The following is a 22,506-nucleotide window of genomic DNA, read 5'->3' on the forward strand; positions in this document are numbered from 1 at the left end:
CATCAGAAGGGAAGTTTTGCTACTGGGTCCTGGGACCCAGATCAAGCAGCAACTGCTCCCTAACCTCCCCCTTCACTGCCCTAGGGCCATACATGAGGGCAGGGCAGGGCAGGGCAGGTCTGTGTGTCCCACAGCCCTCAATCTCCCACAGAGCTTTCTGAACCACCCTCATGCCTGCTCACCTCATACTCCCCATTCACTTTGCAGTGTCTCTACTGCTCCTCACAGTCCACACGCTATGCACTCCCCTGAATCATAGGGTGGCACCCATTTTGCCAGTGGGCAAGGCTTCAATCTAATTGAAAATAGGAGGTAGCAGTCAACTTTACTAAGGGCAGCTTCACTTCCACATGCAGACAGACTGCAGAGAGATGGCAGCTATCTTTCTGCCCCATTGGCAGTGATAGATGGTGGCCATTCTGACTAAGGGAAAATTCAGCCTTTTGTGATGTTTTCTTGAGACACGGAAAAAAAATCCCAAATTTGCTAGTGTTGTGAAAAAAATTAAGAGTTAGTGATGCTGGGTTTATTTCTTCATTTCCAATGGCAAAATTTTATATATATTATAGACATTGTTAGGTGTATTTTAAGGGTACAATTTTCAGAACTGCCCAGAATTCACTAACTGTTCCCACTGAAGTCAAAAGGTAGTTTTGTCATTGATCTCAGCAGAAGCAGGGTTCGGCCAACATTGAAGGCTTTTGAAAATCCAAACCTTATCTTCTTCTACAGTACAATGAAGGAGAACCATTTTGTCACTACTATTTTGCACCTTTTTCCATAGTGTTTCTCATCTTCCCCTTTTCTATGTCCATCTCCCCTTTTCACACACTACTGCATTCTTTATACAAAATATATGATGGAGCTAGATGACATGTGGCACTTTGTCAGCTTCAGATTTTTAGACCTTTGGATCAAAGCATTTGGGCCGCCCAGTGCCAGAGGGAACGAAACATAACCTCTAGGACACTGCCAGTCAAAGTGCATCTCCTTATCCAAAAAGATTCAGAGGCTAGCTGTGAAGGGAAAACACAGCCCAAGGTAGTCAGTTCAGATGGCAATCTAAAAAAGGCCCTTGTTCTAAGATGACCTGAAGACGAGCTCTGTGTAGCCTGAAAGGTTGTCTCTTTCACCAACAAAAGCTGGTCCAATAAACAGTATTACATCACCCATCTTGTCTCTCTTGTTCTAAGAATTAAATTTCACCATGATCAAGGTTCTCTCCTCTGATCTGAAAAACATTTCAGCCTAAGCATTCAAAAGGAGGAGTACAGTCACACTTTGTTGCTTGGGGGGAGCTACATATCAAGGAGAATACAAATACAGAATACCCAGGAGCTCCTCTCTACAATGTCACAGAAAGATATCATTAGAATTGTTATATTCAACCTCTCCTATCTACAGAACCTGTGTTCCAGTTTTCGATCAGCTCATTAAGTTTTCTCAGGCATCTTTTGGTTGCTATTCTGCAAGGAGAAAATGACACATTCTTATTTTCACAGTTTTATTTGTAAAGAACATAGCATGAAAAGCTGTATTTAAATGTACTTCAAAACCTGAAAAACTGATGTCAGTTTATGATATGTTAAAGTGCTTGATATAACAATACTTTTTACTAATTTCTTTCTGAAAATAATCCAGTTCTGATTCAGTTAGTAATAATGTAAAGGAAAAAAAACAAACAAAAAAACTTACTATGGAGACACAGGGTTTTTTTTAAAACTATACAGGGCACATTTGTACATATCAAGTTTAACACTGAACATTTCCCTATGAGATGCACGCTTTCATTTGACTGAAAGACAGAAATTTCTTAAATATGCCTTCACACAACTACTTTAAAGAGAGATCATTTTGAACAAAGATAAACTAATTACAAATGTCAGCTCAGAATAAACAGATTTTCACTGAACACAATGGAATCCAGTTTGTTTCAGAGAATTATAACTACATGTTTTATAGAGACTCAGTGATGCATTTGATTTTTTGACTCTTTCAAGCTAGTATACTGAATGTTAGTGTAATAATACTATGCAGAACTCAGACACTAGAAACAGGCAAAATTTGGTTAAAGAGTTTGCTTTGTAAAAGTAGGCGCCAGAGGGCTGAGGTCTTTTCCAAGATTCCATTTTTCAACCACTGAAGGTGCTTTAATACTGAAGTATAAATGTTGTTAGCTTAAGAGAATCCCGATTGATTTCCGTAGAGCTCACAGAAAAAATACTACGTGTCCAATTATCAAAGTAATCTACGAAAAAAACCAAAAACCACATGAAAGAATAAAATTTCATTGCAAAGAACCATACCACCAAGGATGTCAAGTAACTAGTGTATTAGGGATGAGAGGCACTCAGCTCTGCCCCATGCTTCAAAATACCTTAGGGCACCTACAGTGTTTTATTACATACAAGAGAATTTTAGACATAATATTCTTCCCATATCATTCACGTGGTATGAAAACTTGACCAAAATAAAATGTGTCCCATAAGTTAACGTTTTCCATGTGACGTTCTATATTAAGTTAAATACCATGGGATTTTACATCTAGTTTAGAATGGAAAAATCCATATTTAAAGTCTTAAATTAGTCAGGTGTTGATTTATTCTTTAGATTAAAAAGACTACCTTTAAGAAGTCCTTCTCCTCTCATACTTGCCCTCTATGGACAGTCCTTGCCGTCTATGCCTGCCCTTAAAGGATGTCTCCATTTTCATTTCTACCCTAAGCTGCATATATTTTCCACTTAATTTCCTTGTGGCCCAGTGTCACGGCTATGTTCCTGCATCAGCTATAAGTATTTAGAAAAACAAAGCACAACTACCAGGATGCAGATTGCTCTGGAAAGGAAATGTAATCCACATGCAAAAAGCCAACAGATCAATGACAAAATGGATAATTTTTCATGATGTAATGAAGATCATTTAGAAGATTGGGAGGTCAGGTGGGAGGGAACATTAATACTAATTATAGGACATAAAATTATTGATTTGCAATGTATGGTTTTTGATACTCAGTTTATAATTCATTCAAAAAGTCAAGTGTTAGGGATGAATTTTCAATTGTTGGTCTTATCTCCTCTTGACTTTAGCTGGAGTGGCATGGCCACCCCAAAATACACCCCTCTCCCAAGATGTAAAGATTAATTTAGAGTCAATGCACAGATGTGAACTTTTGGTACACACCCATTGCATTGTTCATAGCCCCCCAGATTTGTTCTCCACAACTCCAATATTGATACTGCAGTCCTGCATAGAACATTTTGGATGGTATTGGTCTATTCAAGCAAGAGCAGATTCTTGGATTCTGAACAGCTTCAATTTGGTAAAAGCTGTACCTTGGTTAAATCACGAAGCAACACAGAATCCCTCCCATGACAACCTTGGGTGTTGAGGAGAGCAATCTGAATAGCGTGTCAATAGCGTGATGGTTTTGCACATAAACGTTCAGATACTGAAAGAGCTCTGCTGAGCACAGAGCGGTACACTTCGGATGAGATCCTTGTATCTTCCTGGGCTCCTCTGCTTTTGGTCAACATTTTTCTATTTATACACTACAAGCCTTTCTTCAAATAAGACGGATGCCATCTGACTGCTTATCATCTGTCCAGGAGATGTGGGGTGGGACTTCCTTCCTGACACCAAAATGAATGTTATTACAAGAACTGTCCAGTTGGAGGGCAGTAGCAGAGTGAGTATTTCTTACTAGCTTATAAAAGGAGAGCGTATACCAGTGTCACAACATGCATGAGCTTCAGCAGCCTGGGAAGTGAATCCTTCTGTTGCAGGCATCCTACACAGCGCTTCACACTGCCGTCATGCCCAAAAGCTGGTGCCAACTCCTTTCTATCAAAACTTAATACTTTTGTATTATCTAAATTTCGTTTTGCCTCCATCTCCCTCAACCTGCCCTTATCCCTAATCTTTTCCAATACTTGGGAGGAGCACTATCCTCATTCTGCCTCACCATAGCTCACTGGAGATATTAAACCTTGTCTACGAGCTGGCAGTGACTAAAATGCCAATTTTCTAATACTGTTCTGAAGGTGGCAACGTGCAAGCAGGAAAGAGACACTATTTCTAAGCCCCTTCCCTGGATCTTGTTCTCTTCATTATATTTATCTATCTGGGGGACTCTCTCGCTTTCTAGACATAAGAAGCAATGTTCAACATTCAACCAAAATCTTTTGTAATGCACTGCAGTTCTCACCTACAATGTAATCTGTTATTTTAGCAAAGGGCCTCTCCAAAGCAAAGATTGCTATTTATACCAATCTGTGTGATGTCCCCAGGTATCCACTGAAGAATAAGTTGTAATCAAATTGATTAAACCAGTGAAACAAACAAAAGGATTTCTAACCCATCTCCGAAGGCTAATAATGGCTGAGAGTTAACACACCCCCAGCTTTGCATAAATCAAATCTCGGTGGAAGGAAAACTGAATGATAGCATGCAGCAAATATATGGGATGTATCACCGAAATTATTTTAAATAATCTAGTTTTTATTTTAGCATGTGGAACTTCAGCAGCTCCCGGTTTCTCCGAGTTCTGTGCCTGTGACATTTTTGTTTCTTTAACACATTATTAGTTTGAAACAGTATGAAACAGAAGCCTTGACACCAATTCCCCTTGCCTCACTTCTTTTCTATAGCTGAATTATTCAAAACCAAAGTGATCCTGTGCCTCCCAGGAACACTTACTCCCCAGGATAAAGGAAGACTAGTAACTTGCCAGTGTTTCACAACTGGTTGAAACAGTCCTATAGCACAGCGAAGTCGGTGTTTGTGGCTCTATAGCAACGTATGCATCTCAAAAAACAGAAACAGAGTTTGGTTCATCTTCTGAACCAAGTTCTTCAACAAACCTATAAAAGCAGACAACCTCTTGAAGCATACGTCATCATCCACAGCACAAACGCAGACCAGGGGAAAAAAACCATCTGAACAAAACCCGGACAGAAGAGGGACAAAATGACAAATCAAGCTATTGACATTTCCCAAATATAGCCTGGTGCAGTACTGTTTTTTTAAAATAACAGATATCAGGTCCCGGTGGGTTTTCTTGGAGGCTCAACAATTCCTCATGTCCAGTGTTTAAACATTTCATTTGCACCTCATCTTGTGCTGATGAATAAAAATTACACAAAAGATCTTAAATAGGACGACTCACAGCTTATACGCATGGAGAGGCTTGGATCTTTAAAACATAAAATAAGGGAAACCATGTACAGTAGGGTAAACAGTACACATTCACAACATTTCCAAGAACGAGATAGCAGCAGTGGCTACATATTGAAACTTGCTGTGTTCTTTTGCAACACCTGAAAAAAGCCCTGCTGAGTTTGCACTGTATTTACACATTGACTGGCTTCTTCCTTGCTATCAAGCAGCAACATCCCTCCCCCTCAGCTGTCCCACGGTTTTAAGCTACTTATTTTCAGCACAAGAACATTGTCTAAGAAAAGTATAGGAGGAATATAATTTCTTAAAGAAGATAGCATATTTACATACATCTAACACATGAAAATACTCTATTTTATTCTGTGTCAAATAAACGACAATACCGCATTCTAGCTTGTCTGCAGCTTTAGGACAGTCCTGAATCTGGTGTAAATTGGGTTTCCCACTCCCACCCGATAACCGGGTGCTCTGCTTTACAGTGATACACTACCGCAGCATTCAAGTTCTAAGAGGTCCCCAGTTTTTGTTTGTTTGCTTGCTTAGCAGAGACACACTGACGTTCTCATCAAAGCCATACTACACATCCACTCCTTTAATGAGTGACCCTTCTAGGATAATGTTGAAATCTTGTAATGTCTGTAGGACTCGGAGGAGGGAATTCACTGTCATGCGGTCCCGCAGAAGGGCGTTCTCCTCATACATCCTTGTGATGGCAGGACACTCTGCTAGCAATGGAATCCATTGAGGAAGGAAGTGATCCCTACCAAGAGAAGAATGGAATGAATGCAATATGCTGTGTCCAGAGCAGGAGGTCGGACTAGACAATCATAGTGGTCCCTTCTGACCTTAGTATCTATGAATCTTTGAACTTAATCTGAGCTCTCGCCTTTAACACACCCCAAAACACAGTGTCCATTTTTGCATAGGTGACGTGTCATTTGCACTCAAAAGCTCTCCATATAATAATTGGGATCCTGTTTATATTATATTATTTATATGCAGTGGCATCTACAGGCCCAATCAGGTGAGTACCACATTGTTCTAGGTGTTGCACAATCATGTAATAAGAGATGCCCCACCCCAGTTTTCAGTACAAATTAATTTGTTTTACTACTTCCCTAATTCTGTTCAGAGAAACAGAAGTACACTGTTGTATTTGGGTCAACAGGAAAAAAGAAAAGAAAACTTCTAGAACCTACTTTAGTATTAATCCCTGACCACACTGTAGGTGGCATAATAATTTCAATTTTTTGAGGACTGACACAGGAGAGTAAAGGCAGGGAAGAGATCAAGGAAGTCAGATTAATGCCATGGGGAAAGATTCTGTTTAATTCCTAGGCCACTAGCAAGGAAAGAAAAGTCCAGGAATTCTGTATTGGTGAAATACAGTTTTAAAAATAAAAATATCTAGATACATAAGACAAAGGAAGAGAAAAAAGGAAAAAAATATTGATAGAAGTACTCAAAAATCCTATTAGGAAAGGCAGATTTTTTCCCCCCACAAGGTTTCACAAAGACAGAGATAGCCATGTGCCCGTTTTCGTTTGGGTAAATAAAAGAGAGTTGGGGAAGGAAGAGGTGGACTGATTTCTCTTTTGAGGGCACCCTGAACTCCTGAGGCCTGTACTTTGTGCATATCATCACGTAAAGAGATAAGATCATGCACACAATTTCCCTGCATTACCATGAATTTCATTAAAACAGAAAAAAGTGACTTGCAGAAATGTATATGCTAATCATCAGGAATAATACATATCTAACAAATTTTTCTTCCACTCTTAAGGACATTTATTTAAAAGCATGAACTGGGCAATTTATATGTCCAAAATATTTTAAGCTAGTAAATTAAGGTGTCCAATAAGAGTGACACACTGTTGTTCAACTGACTACTCCAACACTAGAGAACACCACAGTGAAGAACGTTGCTCTGTACCTAGTCCCCAGGCAAACCAGGATTTGAAATTTGCCATCCTTCCCAATGTTCCTTGGTGCAGTACTGATAGCATTTACGTAGTGACAGAATGTTTTGCAGGATGATCTCTGAAGCAAGACGTCCTCTTCGTTGTCCCCAAACTGGTCAGTGGTTTCAAAGTAAGCAACAGCTTTCTCTGTGGAGAGAAAGTAAAACCATGCAATGGTTAATACAAAATACTCTGAAGCCACCTCAGCACAATTACGGAAAGGAAGCCATTAAAAAAACGTTAGCATGTGCCAAAAGCTACCTCATGGTGACTATATCTCCTACTAAATGTAGGGGGAAGTGTGGTAGTCTCAGAAACTGCTCTGTGGCGACAGCTGGCAACTGTGGTCACTGTATACTGTAACGTAAATTAGCATCATGACTTAGTTTAGTGATTAGCACCACAAAAATGCCTACAAATAGTTCAATTACTCCCATTTTATAAATGTCATTAGCTACTAGTTATGGATTTCCTGAGTGAGATCTTCCCTCAGGCTAAGAGGCTTAACTTATTTATTCCCTTAAAATATATTCCTGAGACCCAAAAGGCTGAGCAGTGTGGACCAATAGATAATTACCAGTATAACATCAAATGAATAAGACTATTCTCCAACCAGTATCGCTTTCCATCAGATTGTAGTTGAAAGCCATTTCCCAACACCTCCTTTACTACGTTTGTATCTTGTGAAACTGCCAAAGATTTTTCCTCTTTCCTTATCAAAATATTTTAGTGAATTACTGTTTAGGAAAATGCAGTTCTAATAGGTGGCATGCAAGCTACCCCTACAAATATGCCTGTATCAATAAGCCTCAATCTGAGAAAACACAATCCTCTATCACTTCATGTCTTGGCTGTCTCTTGAGAAGAGGCTGTCAAACATGTGGCAGTTCTTGTGAAGTGGACAAGTTTGGATTTGAGGGAAGCCAAGTTTCATTTGAATCAGAACCTGAATCCATTTCTAAAAGTAGTTCCAAAGCTTGTTTCTAGTCACACGCTGCAGTTGTATATTTCCTCCTTGTCACCTCCTTCCCAAAACCATTTCTTATACAGACTAACACGGCTGCTACTCTGAAACCTCTCATCTTTTGCTGTCTCAAAAGATGTAGCTCTGGAATTATCCTACGTAAATTCTTCCTTGTTTTTCCCAGCAAGCCCTCCCCACACCCGCCTTTTGCTATTGCTGCGTACAATCATGATCACTGCTGTGGCTCAGACTTGGGTTCATGGGTCATCTCTGACTACTTTTTCTTTCTCCTCATACATCCAGACTATTATCAAGTCTTGCTATTGCTTCTTTTGCCACATATGGAAAAAAACAAAACAAAAAACAAAAAAACCCCTTTCCTTCCTTTGCTTTGTGACGCTTTTGTCCTCCCCCTCCCTTGATTACTAAAAGTGACTCTAGTATTGCCTCCCCATTTGCCACATATCACTCCTCTCCACTGAGTAAGGAAAGCAGCCACTAAAATCTTCATCCTTTCCTGAGCAGACCAGATCACTCCCCTCCCTCAAACCCATCCACTGGCTCACCTCTGCCCATTAGATCAAACTTAACACTTCCCATCCTCACCCCTCCACATCCCATTGACTGGAATCTGCCAAAAGACACTGGACTCATTCACACTGTTTCCTTCTTCAACTCTTGTCATTGGGCTTTCATTTATGCTACCCCCTCTGCTTGGGTAATCTCCCAAACTGTGCCAGTCATTCCTCTCAAACACCTCCTAACACCCGCTTCTTCTACAAAGCTGAAATACATTATTAATCCACATCAGTTAAAGACCTTCCCCACTCCACCCCAATGTTACATATGTGTTGGTGACAAACAAAAAAAATGGTTAATATCCCAAGTTAACACCTCACCTGGGTTTTCCACTTCACTTCATCTCATCTGTGCCTGTCTTTTAGACAAAGCTGCTCAGGGTAGGGAGTGTATTTGTATTTTTTACAACACAGAGCACAACTGCACTTAAACACTCACATAGGGTTAGCTCAGGATATTGAAAGTTGGTCCTGTAGGAACTGAATGGAGCCCAAGCTTATTAAAATCTGAGGTATGCACACTTGTAGCCATTTCCCTCTAACCCTCTCTCCCCTCTCACCCCAACAGAACACACCAGTTTACCTATGAAATCCCAGATGAATACATTCTTGTGGAAAATCCGAGCTGATTTGAATCCATGGTGGAAGACCTGCTCCAGTGCTGCAACCAGGCCATTTTCACCACATAGTAGAATGGTAAGGCTGCCTCTCTATGGAACAAAAAGATACGGTTCTTAAGTACAAGCAGCTTCAAGTCCAGGTGTAACACTGGTTACTGGTACACTGATTCCTGTTTCCCTGGTTATAAAAAGGTTTACATGTATTTCCTCTTCTAATTACAGTATATTTAATGATTGAGAGTACCTCTTTCTCTGGCTTGTGAAAATGTTTCACAATATTGTTCACCGCTTCCCCAATTCCCTCTTGGATCTGCCCTGCATTAGGTTCTGTAAATTAATGGAAAGCACAATCGCTGAATATGACAACATTAAGACAATGCACATTAATCAAATTCACACACTACCAGACTTGGTTCAAACTGCAGGAAACATTCTCTCTTTAATATGAGTCGAGCTCATGGAGTTATTTGCATTGAGCAAATCTACGAACCTCAGTTGTAAATGACTGGGGAACATCATCAAAACTAACCAAATTAATTGCCAGACAAACTGCACAGGTCAAGGACTTGCCTTTACAAATAATTTATTTCAGCTAATGAAACTCTGTCCATCACACATACATGTAGCACTCTTATTGCTAAGAGTTCTTCACAGGTTTTAGGCCAGAAGGGACCAATTACAATCATCTAGACTGACCTCCTGTATAACACAGGCCAAATAATTTCACCCAGTAACTCCTGCATCAAGTCCACAACTCCTTGCTGAACTAGAGCATAGCTTTTTAAAAGGCATCCAATCTAGATTTAAAGTCTTCAAGGTGACTGAGAATCCACAGCATCCCTTGATATGTTGATCCGATGGTCAGTTACCCTAACTTTAAAAAAAAATAAAATAAAATAAAAAATGGTGCCCTATATCTGGTCTGAATTTGTCTAGCTCCAGTTTTCAGCCCTTGGATTTTGCTAGATTAGAGCTCTCCGCTATCAGAAATCTTCTTCCCATGTAGGCACTTACAGGAGGTCATCGAGTAATTTATTCACATTTGTTCTGATAAGCTAAATAGATAGAGCTTCTTTCATCTCTCACTTTAACACACTCAATCATTCTCAGAGCTTTTTGCCCCCCAAACACTTGCCAATTTTTCAACATAATACAATTCAGTGTTTTTGTTTTTAAAAATACTGATGGCCTTCCACATGTCAAAAGTAATGCCTCATGTGACTTGAAAGGCAACTGAATCACCGAGCTTTGCAGTGCCCACCCTTGAGGAAATGTTCCGAACACGTGCACAGATATGGAACCACACTCATGGAAAGCATCACTGGTTTCATCTTGCTCTCTCTAGATTATGTTTTTCCTGGAGAGAAACAGACACTGGTAACAGAAATAAAATACTTAGTACTTTACAATAAGCCTCAATATTTTGTGCTCCGAGTGAGAGGTTTTATCCATATTTGACAGGTGAGGAAATTCAGGTAGATTAAGTCATTTGCCCAAAGTCACAGAGCAAAATAGAAGCAGAGTCAGGGTTAGAAAGCATTGTTCCTTCAGATTGGACCTAGCTTTTAGAGGTTACAATCCTGTTAACAAAGATGCCTTTATTTCCCAGTAGTCACTACCACCATGTTATAGCTGTGAGCACTGGAAATGGCAGGGGCTTACTTGTATTTTTTCCTGTAAGGGAGGTGATACTCAGTCTGCGAGCTGTGGTTGGGGATTTCTGTTGAGGGGGGGTACGGCACTGCTTCCCAAGTTCTTCATCTGACACTGAAGTTATCAGTTCTCCAATAAGAATTCTCTCCAGACTGCCATCATCAACTCCCTTCCCCAGCCATCGTCCACATGGGAACCTGTGGTACCACCCAACAGAAAAGTTTCAACTGTTGAACACTAACTTGAATTCAAAGTTAAGGGACATAAGTATTTCAGGCTCCTCTCTGGCCCAACTAAACATTGTTAGCTGTGGGAAATCATCTCCAGAGTAAAAAACTGCCACTTAAAAAAACCAAACCCCTCTATTTCTAAGAAATGGAAAAAATGTCTGTCTCAGAAAAAGTGAGAGACCTCTCTGTTGATTGTGCAACAAGCCATCCCTTTTTTCAGAGCTGTGCTAACCATCCATGTTTCTTGACTGCAAAATGTAATTGAGACACAGCAATGTTAACTTTAGCACCATTAAAAACAAAGAAAAAAAATCTACATTTGTCAGATCAAAAGGAAATAACTTTCAAGCTAGTATGAAAGCACTAGACAGTAGAAGACAGAAGTGTGTTATACACAAGTATTTGATAGGGCTCTTTTAGGTTTCTACATATACAAAATGAAAGCATGTAAAGCTGCAACTGCAGATTAAGAGACCCAACGAAGAAGACAGTTACTTACCTATATTGTAACTATTTTTCTTTGAGATGGGGCGCAGACGTGTATTCCACTCATGTGTGTGCGCACCCAGCACACCAAAGCCAGAAAAATTTGCTCAGCATTATCCATCAGGGTACACTTACACCCTCTGACCCCAATATACCCTCCCATGGCTCGGCAAGGACAGCACCACCCTGACCCTACTCAGTTCCTTTGCCCCAGACTCCAATGCTGGAGACTCTGAAGCAGAGCGGAAGGAAGGCACGTTGTGGCATAAATGTCTGCACCCACGTCTTGAAGAACAGTTACAATACAAGTAAATAACTATATTTTCTTTGTTTGCGGGTCAACTGAATCCATGTCTATAACCACCATGGATTCAGTTGACTCAAGCAATTCCAGTAGGTGGTAGAGCTCTGAGTTTACTTCAACAGCGACCACAGCACTGCCTTCCCAAAGTTTGCATCTGACAGAGATGCTGTGGTAATAGCAGAATGTTTGGTAAAAGTATGCACGGAAGACCACGTAGCCCTCAAATGTGTAATGTCACCGAGAACCACAATTGATATCACTTAGGCTCTTGTCAAATGAGTCCATAATGTCTGTAGGGGCACAGTCTGAGCTACTCCATAAGCCGTGGTAATACAGAAAGTTATTCACCTAGAAACCGTCTGCAGAGACAAGCTGACCTTTCATCCAATACGCACAGGAGATAAAAAAAAAGTCAAGGCGATGAACAAAATGGTTTAGGCCTTTCCAGAAAGAACGCCAAGCACTGCCTCAACATCTAACGCATGTAGACGCTGCTCATCTGCATTTGAGTGTGTCTTAAGAAAGAATATACATAAGTAAATAACCTGGTTAAGGTGAAACTGCGAGATCACAATGGACAAAAACTTCAGATGTGGTCTTAAGAACGTTGTCTTTGAAGAACTGAGAATATGGAGGTTCTGCCCTTAATGGCTTGTAACTCACTGACTCTGCTATAGACACAAGAAAGGCTGTCTTTTGGGAGAGGAGACACAACAAATAAGTTGCTGCCAACTCAAATGGAGGAAGGGTGAGGGTGGCCAGCACAGCATTAAGGTCCCACAAAGAGACCATTTCCTTCACAGGTAGAAACAAATAGACAATACCTTCTAGAAATCTCGCTACTATGGAGTTTGCGTAAACTACTTTCCTTCAATCAGAGGAGGGAATGATGAGATTGCTGCCAAGTGAACCCTCAAAGACCCGAGGACTTCAAATGTAACAAATAATCCAAAACGTCCTGAATACGAGTGGACAGACTGAATTCCCTTAGATACTGACCAAACTAAAAAACTCCATATAGCCAAATAAGTAAACTGTTTTCTACTTTTAAGCAGGATTCTATGAGCTTTTTCCAAGCATTGCCCTTCCTCTTCATCTAGCCATGTACTATCCACACTGTGAGATGTAGATTGCTTAGTACAGGATGAACAACATGGCCATGGTACTGAGTCAGCAGGCCGGGAAGGAGAGGCAGAGATTTGGGAGGTCTATACAGACAGACAGACAGAGGTCGGAGAATGAATATTGTCTTGGCCAAGCTGGCAAAATAAGTATCAGTTTTGCATGGTCCAACTTCGGTTTGAGGGTAACCTGCGAGATGAGAGGGATAGGGGGAAAAGGTCCATTCCCCAGTTCAAATGAAAGGCACTGGTTAGAGACCCTGGACTGAGTCCCATTTGGCAACAAAAATGATGACACTTGTTGTCCTTTATCGCTAAAGGGGCATCCCATTGGTTGACCTATTCTCTGAAAATGGACCTCACCATGCTACTTTTTAAGAGACCACTCGTTGCTGGAGAAAGTCCTGTTGAGATGGGTGGCAAACTGGTTTTGAGAGCCTGGTAAACATGTCGCTCTGGGTATGATTTCTTCCTTGATGCAGAAGTGCCAAAACTTGATTGCTTCCTGACAAAGCTGGTAGGAGCAGGCTCCTCCTTGCTTGTCCACATAATACACTGCAGTGATATTGTTGGTGAGTATGTGAATGGCTGCTCCCTGATCCAATCTATTGTAAATCATTCAAAGCTTCAGTACGTTGATATTACACGACGCTTCCTGATCCAACCACAAACCCATAACATTTAACATCCCTAGATGTACTCCCCACCTATTTGGAGGCATCCGTGACTATAGTTCTGGTCGCTGGAGGACGGGCAAAAGGAATTCCCTGTCACACATTGTTCTGTTCTGCCCACCACTGTAGAGAGTCAGTATCTCTGGAAGCACTTGGACAAACTGGTCCACTGATTGGCAACTCAGGTGACAGACCAACTTCAACCATGACTGGGGAGCAGGAAGACAAATCGCACATGCTGAACCACGCAGCCATATGTCTTAGTATCTTCTGGCATGGGTGAAGGATGAGATTGGAGATAGAGTCAAAGGTGTCAAGTTATCCAGAATTGCTCATGTGGGAAAAAGGCTCTCTAATTTGTAGAGTTCAATAGGGCCCCAATGAACTTGATTTTTTGAGTTGGAGTCCATGCCAACTTTGCTTTGTTCAAAATCAACCCCAGTCGATTGAAGATATCCGGCGTGAACTGGACATGATTGAAGACTAGTTTTTCGGTTCTGCCCCTCACTAGCCAATCATCTAGGTACAGGAAGATATCAGTTTCCTTCATTCTGAGACAGGCCATTACCACTGTCATGCATTTGGTAATGACATGTAGGGCTGATGACAGGTCAAAGGAGAGAACTGTGTACAGATAGCACTGACCAGTGACAGGGAATCTCAGGAACTTCCTGTGGCCTGGGAAAATTGCCACATGGAAATAGGTGTCCTGTAGATTGAAAGCAACAAACCACTGGTTTGATTCAATGAAGGAAGAATAGTGGACAGGGTAATCATGTGGAATCTCATACTTGATGTATTTGTTGAGACCATGGAAACTGAGGATCAGTCTCACCTCTTCCTTGGACTTAGGGGATCAGGAAGTACCAGAAGTAGAATCCCTTCCCCCTTTCCCCAGTGAAGAGGAGGAACCTCCTCTATAGCTCCCAGAGCACAAAAAGTTCGGACCCGCTAAAGCAGCACCAGCTCACAAGAGGTTCCCTAGAAAGAAATGGGATGGGGGTTGGGGGAATGGACAGAAATTGTATGGCATAACCCAATCCCGCAGTGCTTAGGACCCATCCATCCTCAGTAGTTATTTCCCAACTTGCACTGTAGAAGCAAGACAGCCTGTCCCCAAACCAGAGGGAATGGGTTTGAAATGTTCACAGCTGGCATGCTGCTCTTGATATGAAAGTCAAATAGGCTGCCTGTCCGAAGGTATAGAGCATGGGCTGGTTGGGTAAAACTAGACCCAGAAGATCATCTTCTCTGTGACTTAAGTCCTTTCTGGAGAAGTCTTGCTGCCCAGCAGTGTAGGACGACTGGCAAAATTATTGCTGAGAGCAATATTGCTGGCGTTGTTGACGACCCATAAAATGATGTCTCTGTGGTCTGTGTAAATCCCAAAGGCTGTGAAGTAGCTTGAGAGTCCTTAAGATAAAGTAAAGTTGCCAGTTTTCTCAGAAAACAAAAACTAACCAAATGCTAAGTCCTCTTTGGTCTGCTGAACTTCAGGAGCTATGCTGGAATTCTGTAGCCATCAGGGCCTTATCACAGCTGCAACTATATGTCTGGACGAAGCATCCACCACATCCAGTGCTGACGGTAGACACATCTTGGCCACCAAATGGGCCTCTGCAATAAATGCCTTAAACTCTTCCCTGGAGGATTCTGGAAACTTACTTGTAAGTTTGGACATAGCACCCCATTTTACAGTCATATTTAAACAACAATGCTTACAGGTTGGCAATGTGCAATTGTAACAAGGAGGCTGAATACACTTTTATCCTCACAATCTAACGTTTAACCTCTGATTAGGAGTAGATTTATACCTCCTCTGTCGTACTCTGATTTGTCGCAGTCACAGCCAGGGAATTAGGTGGTGGATGGGAAATATTCAAACCCTTCCATGGCAACATATCTAGTCAGTAAGCTTAGCCGTGGGGTATTCCAGAAATTTGGCAGGATCCAATATTGCTTCATTTATATGGAGAGCCACTTCCCCAGCAGCTGAGGATTGAAGAACATCCACTAACTAATGGGTGTTCTCTTGAACACACAGCCTGAACATCCAATGGAGATGCCATTTGTCTCAGGAGGACTTGATCCTGAGATGAGGATTCAGACATGGTAGCACTGTCTGGTGAAGAGGAAGACGAGGGAAATGGAACCACCGGAATCTCTTGTGCAGGGGTTCTCAAACTGCAGGTTGGGACCCCTCAGGATGTCGTCAGGTTATTACATGGGGGGTTGCGAGCTGTCAGCCTCCACCCCAAACCCTGCTTTGCCTCCAGCATTTATAATAGCGTTAAATATATTAACAGTGTTTTTAAAATATTGGGGGGGGGGGGTTGCACTCAGAGGCTTGCTATGTGAAAGGGGTCACCAGTACAAAAGTTTGAGACCACTGCTCTTGTGGCAATGCATTTGACTGTACCAAGGGTTCAATTCCACCAGGTCAGAGACAGCCCCTCAAGCCCATGGCTACAGCACAGTTGGCCCATGTGGAGAAACCACCAGAGGAACAAGTGATCTAGCTCTGGACTGAGAGGACTATTGGGACCTTACCAAATGAGGAACCTCCCAGGGATTCCAAGGAGGCCACTGTGGATGTGGCATTGGTGGCCAGTAGGAGGTAGGCCAGGAAGCAGATTGTGGGAGCAGTACCGATGGTGACTCCCAGGAGGTCTCGACGATCTTGGAGAGTGGTATCATGAAGGCAAAGGAGAGTAAGATGCTTCAGCACTTGATCTTGAAGACCCTTCCAAGTAGTCTGGCAGTAATGCAGGAGCCACTCCAGGTGGGGCCAATAAATGGCCCACATCATCTGCAGTCCAACACAACAGCCTCTTTGGCACCAATAGTGGTACAGTCAAAAGCACTTTGAGTACCGGTAAAGGCATCGCACTTGGTACTAAACCGGACAGCTGGTACTGAAGGTGAAGTGGGTACTAGACCTGCAGATATACACTGTGTTGGAACAGTCATCAGTACTGAAGATAGCATATGTGCCAGCAGTCCCATAGCTACTGAACAGGAAGCAGACTATAATTGAGGACCCTGGATATGAAGAGGTGCAGGCGATAAGTCAGCCACCAATCCGGGAAATGCAGAGGACACCGAAGATGAAGCCACTGCAGTCAAGTGTTCTTAAGTGGTGAGTCAGGAACAGACAGGCACAGCAAGTCTGCTGCTGCCTGATACATCAGTGGTGTGTAGAGTGTCTGTGTGGACACCACCACCATCAGTGCCGGTCTCAGCAGATGCCCCCAGAGTGGTACCGGAGTCGATGGTACAGTCTAGTTGATCAGCCATTGGTACTGGAGAGTGGGTTGAAGGCCCAGCTTTAGCCACATCCCAAAAGACTCACGGTGTCAGTCTGCACTCCTCCTAGACAGGGAGGATAACTCTCTCTGAACACTGGAGCTGCCGCTGTCCATTTTCCTTAGAGTACTGGAGGAAGGAGAATGATCCCTTTTTTTGCTGGGTGAATAATCCAAGTCTGAACATGGAGCCCCTGTCCATTCTAGCTCAGGCACTCTCTGGAGGGCCTGATGATCTGAGGCAATCCCCAGAGCTGAAGTGAGGCTCATGGCTTTCTCTGCAAATTTACTGCCTTCCAACACAAGTCCCTTGCCACCTGTGTTCTCCTCTTAAACAATTTACTGGTAGAACAGCCTTAAGTAGGGTGCCCTTCACCAAGAAACAATGAACATCGGGTGTGGGGGGGTCAGTAGTAGGGATAGCAACACTACATGATGAACAATGTTTAGAACCCAGAGAAGGCATCATCCTGGGCTTAAACTCTGCTAAATATACTAAGCTAAATTAAATCTTAAGGTACTACTCAACTTAACTATTTACAGAAAAAAACCACAAACACTGTGACAAAGAACATGGGGTGAGACACCACACTGAATGCTCCAGATCAAGCTGTGGACGGGGAAAAGGACCTGAGTGGTTTCGGGCGGTGCCAACCCATATAGCCATGGAAGGGACTACAATGGCCAGAAGGCACGGGCGACACCCCAATGGGCACTCTTAAGCAAGTTCTCTGGTTTCGGTACACGAGGCATGTGCACACTGGAGTGGTATGCACATTTGCAGTCATCTGAAGAACTCATATTCTTTAAAGCTATACTTCTGTATTCTTGTTCAAATATTCAGACGTTTAATGGCTTTTTTTTGGTCATCTACCATTTTTTTAAACCAATTGTTCATACTTCCATGACAAAGATTTACCTAAAATAAAACTGCCATTCAAGATTTCGGGAATAAAAATGGAATTTTTTTTTTATATACAGCTGTGCTGGACAGACATAAGCCCATTAATTTGGCTATTAGAGGCAATGGTGATAAGCATTTTAAAAATATGCAGTCTGTCCTGTCCCAGCAGACTAATAAAATCTCATACTTTCAAGCCTCCCCGTGTATATCTAATCAGATTCTTCAGCTTCAGTTGTAGTTTTTGAAACCTAGAGAATTTCAATCTGAAATTCTCCATCTCTAAAGCCTAAATGGAGTCGCCTGTCTACATCATAGTTCAGCACACCCAAAAAGGACACCAGAGATCTCTAGGATTTTATGGCTCAGGCAGGGATTTCAGATTTAGGGAGTTAGAACATTTGAAACTTGTTGCTTACTTGTATGTGTGTCCTGTGATTTCATTTCTTACCATGACACAATCTACCAGCCACTTGGCTAATAATCCTGAGTTGTCATGACCAATCTGAACAGTTGTTAGCTTTCCTAAATTCTGGCACTGCAAATGAAAGAAACAGATTTTATTCAATTTTATAGAAAGATGGCCCACAATAGTTTAATTTCATTTGCTTTATGAAGCATGGATTCTTAATCAAGCAAATACAGCTAAAAAACAGCATAATTGCTGTTTCTGTTCCTATTTTACTTAGTTAGGCCCTCAAAAATTTATAGCTCGTTAACAGATGTATATTCTTTGCAGTGAGAGCTTATGATGCATAATTATGAGTCATGTTAACCACTCTGTTTTTTTTAGCTAAATAGGGAAGAAAGCTGCTTTTATTTATGAAATTTGTTTTCAGTATGTTCAGCTTCTCAAAAATATCTTGTAATTTTGAATAAGGAATCATTCTGTGGCAGGAAACTAGTCATTATCATCAATTATTATTAAATACCAATGTGCTCTGTCCTTCATAAGACAAAGTACCTACCCTGAGAAGCTTATGACCACAAAAGACAGACAAGTAGAAAACGACAATGCAAAGTCCAGAGCAATGTTATTTAATATTTACATTACAGTAATGACCAGTGGCCCCAGTGAAGACCAGGCACCATGTTGTTAGATGCTAAACGACATATAAAGGGCAGGTCCCTCTCCAAAAGATGTTACAATCTAAGGTCCCAATCCTGCAAACATTTATACATGAGTAGCTTTACACCCACAAGTAATCCCATTGAACTCAATAGGACTACTCACATGAACAAGTGTTCTTTGGAACAGTGCCTTAGATGTCAACAAAGACTTCCCCCATTAAATACATTATTCACCCTAATGTTTTACAGCTGATGTGGACAAGCATGTGTGAGCATTGCAGAAGAGGTGGGGTCTTTAGAAGGGATTGTAGTGATGAGGGATAAAAGGTCTGGCATACTGTGAAATCACTCCATTTATGGAGGGATGATCAGTGTCTCTTTCATTCCAGAGCATCTTTGCCATCACAGGGCAATGTACTACATCATCATTCATTCCTGTCCAGGGCCTGTTCCTCCATTAAGTCTAGTCTGGTCATGTCCCCATGCAGGTTCTCTCAGGCCTTATCAACACTACAGGTGAAATTCGATCTAAGCTACGCAATTTGAATTACATGAATAGCGTAACTCAGATCGACGTAGCTTAGATCTACTTACCACAGGGTTCACACTATGCGACTTCCGCTATTGTTCTTGATCCAGTGGAGGACAGGAGTCAACAGGAGAGCAATCTGCTGTCAATTTAGCGGGTCTACTGAAGCCCCACTAAATTGACCGCTGATGCATCGAACACCGCTCATCAATCCCCGGTAATTGTAGACAAGCCCTCCGTATTTAATCAGTGGTTGGCCTCTAGGTCAGACTGACCTTGATTGTGGTTGCATTATTTTCTTTGGCATCCTATCATTTGTTTGTCTTTTGCAGTGTCCCCACCATCATAAATCTTGTTGCTGGAACCAATCCAGTACCCTCATTCACATTCTACTCTCTTTTAAAAAGGATTGGTCTTAAAATCATTCCACTTCACACCTGCAATCTTCCATTTCTATTGCCTCCAGCCTTCTGACGTTTAATTCAGGGGTCGGCAACCTGCGGCACGTGTGCCAAAGGTGGCACATGAGCTGATTTTTGGCCTAGATGAACAGAACCCTGGGCTGGCAGCGGGCTGAGCGGGGACAGCGGCCAGGACCCTGCCTGGCAGGGGCTGGAACCCCAGGCTGGCAGCAGGCTGAGCGGCTCAGCCCGCCGTCGGCCCCGCTCAGCCCGCTGCCAGCCCAGGATTCCGTCCGCTGGCCCCTGTAAATGTAAAATGTATTATTGGCACGCCAAACCTTAAATTAATGAAGACTTGGCACGCCATTTCTCAAAGGTTGCTGACCTCTGCTTTAATTCAATGCAGCTGATTCCAGAACATGGAGTAATAATGTTAGTAGGCTGGTATGATAAATTTTCACTTTGGTACCAAATGCAATGTTTTTATCAGTCCATAATTGTCGATTGATGAAATCAAGGTATTAATTATGTCTGATGCTATGAAGTTATGAAATTGCTGGATCTCGGACTGTTTCTATGGGTATGTCTGCACTGTACCTGGAGATGTAATTTCCAGCTTGGGGAGATGTACCCACGCTGGCTTTGAGCGAGTCCGTATACTACAAAGGACAATGTAGCAGCAGTGGCATGGGCTAGCCGCCCGAGTACACACCTAGGGTATCAGAAGGGATTGTACTTGGGCGGTTAGCCCAAGCTGCCACTTGTGCCAGAGCTACCGGAACTGCCTCCAGCTGCAATGTAGAAGTACCCTAAGGTGGCTGTGGAATCCACTGCTTGCTGACGTGGGTTGCAGCACCTTCTTACCAGACCAGGGACAATGAAGAGTCATTAACTCTCATTAATGACTGTGCTCTGAATTTAATGGGCATGCTAAGGAAGTTGGCTGGAGCTGGGAGAAGCTGCTTTCTCCAAACTTGTCTTCAAGAAAGGGGAAGTGGAGAGTGTGGAAAATCCCCAAACAGAACAAAGGGACAGAGGTGACAAAGCAAGGATTTAAAAAGGACTCTCAGAAGGCAAAAGGGGGAAGGCTTTTGGAGGGACAGGAAGCTTTGGCAGGAGTGTGGAAGAGATGGGCAGACTTTCTTAGCAGGGGGGTTGGTTTAACTGCACCCTAACCATGGTCAGGGAAAGCCAGCTGGGCTGGAAAGACGCATGAACTCCAGAGGAAGGATTCTAGATACCCCAGATGACTCTGCCCAAGTCCAAAAGAACTCTCCAGAGTGGTGAGGAACCAGAGGCAGAGAAATGTATATAGGGGTGTATTATTTTGTATAGATGTGTGTTTCATTTAATAACACAAGAAGAGCAATGATGTTTTAGAATCCTGTGCATACTGTCTCTCTCTCTCTGGTAGCTTTCACTGTTGTGTACCCCCTGAAGAGGTAAACTAGCAGACACCACCTTTGGTGAGATTCTGGAGAACATACAAGAGCTGCTGTTAGGCCTGGGGAGATGGCACTAGTTTCAGGATCTAGGCAACTGGACTGCGGAGTCCCCACTGCCAAGAGGATTGTCAGACAAGATGTATGACTGAAGTGCATGCCCAGAAGCCCCCTACCATGCACATTGCCTAAACTTTGCCCTGCCCCAGCAGACTAAGGACATGTGGGATTCAGCATTTTGATTCCCCACAGCAGCCTTTTGAGTGTCCAGCACAGGGAACTCAAATAGATTTGGGGCAGCAGGGAGGCAACTCGAAGATGGAAGAGGGGGTAGGAGTGGCATAGCGAGGCTGTTGTCATTGGCAGAGCAAAGGGAAAGCAGGGAACAGTAAGAAATTTGATGACAGATGTAGGTTGAGGTGAGTTCAGATGAGGACAAGTAGTATAAATTAGACACGGTGGGTAAGTGAAAGCCAGTGAAAAAGTTCTGACAGGAGAGTGACATGTTCTGTCCATCAGTGAGGACAATAACTTTATAAGCACTAGTTTTCTGCTTTTTATTTAAAATCTACAGTGACCTTGGACACTCAGATGCTATTTAAAAAAAAAAAAAGTTGTGCTCTGAACAAAAAGAAAAACTAGCAAAATAAATGTTTCTTGGTTGTAGTGCTCAATACTGAGTACTGAAAAAAGAAGAGCACACACTCACCTCAAATGTCATTTCTAGAAGATTTTTAGGTATCTGCATTACTCCTGTATCTCCTAGTTCTCCTGAAACACAAATCCATGGGTTCGATGTGGTGATTGCATTGCTTAGTTTTTTGATAGGGATTATCACAGTCCTATATGGAATCACTAAAAGGAGAAAAAACAAAACAAAACCCAGAATCAAAACAACTGCATTTTTTAAAATGTGGTTTACACAATATAGTACAATTAGGACTTCGCTCTTGTGCTGTATCTCAGTAGCATTACAAGTAAAAATCCTTCTCAATACCGAAGGTAAATGAGACAATTCTATAAAAACATCCAGCATGCAGTATTTGCACCAACTATGAAAACAGATACTCTGATCATAAAAGGAAGAGGT

The 22,506-nt window shown here is 42.2% G+C and overlaps 1 protein-coding gene across 3 annotated transcripts in view; it reads right to left on the reverse strand.

Annotated features, from left to right (window-relative positions):
* Positions 1 to 1,555: 1,555 nt before the first annotated feature.
* DENND5B (DENN domain containing 5B) overlaps positions 1,556 to 22,506 on the reverse strand; it is a 171,415-nt gene continuing 150,464 nt past the window's right edge. For 2 of the 3 annotated variants that reach the window (XM_074939400.1, XM_074939408.1), the window contains 7 exons: positions 22,126 to 22,271; positions 18,393 to 18,511; positions 10,962 to 11,149; positions 9,544 to 9,626; positions 9,263 to 9,389; positions 7,110 to 7,284; positions 1,557 to 5,936 (listed from right to left, as the gene is read on the reverse strand). In XM_074939400.1, coding sequence (XP_074795501.1) covers positions 5,753 to 5,936; positions 7,110 to 7,284; positions 9,263 to 9,389; positions 9,544 to 9,626; positions 10,962 to 11,149; positions 18,393 to 18,511; positions 22,126 to 22,271 — 1,022 coding nt within the window. In that variant the 3' untranslated portion in view covers positions 1,557 to 5,752. Of the gene's footprint in view, positions 5,937 to 7,109; positions 7,285 to 9,262; positions 9,390 to 9,543; positions 9,627 to 10,961; positions 11,150 to 18,392; positions 18,512 to 22,125; positions 22,272 to 22,506 lie in introns of all 3 variants that reach the window. The other variant, XM_074939391.1, reaches the window with a different exon arrangement.

Source organism: Natator depressus, chromosome 1 (assembly GCF_965152275.1).
Source record: "Natator depressus isolate rNatDep1 chromosome 1, rNatDep2.hap1, whole genome shotgun sequence".
Lineage (NCBI taxonomy): Eukaryota > Metazoa > Chordata > Testudines > Cheloniidae > Natator > Natator depressus.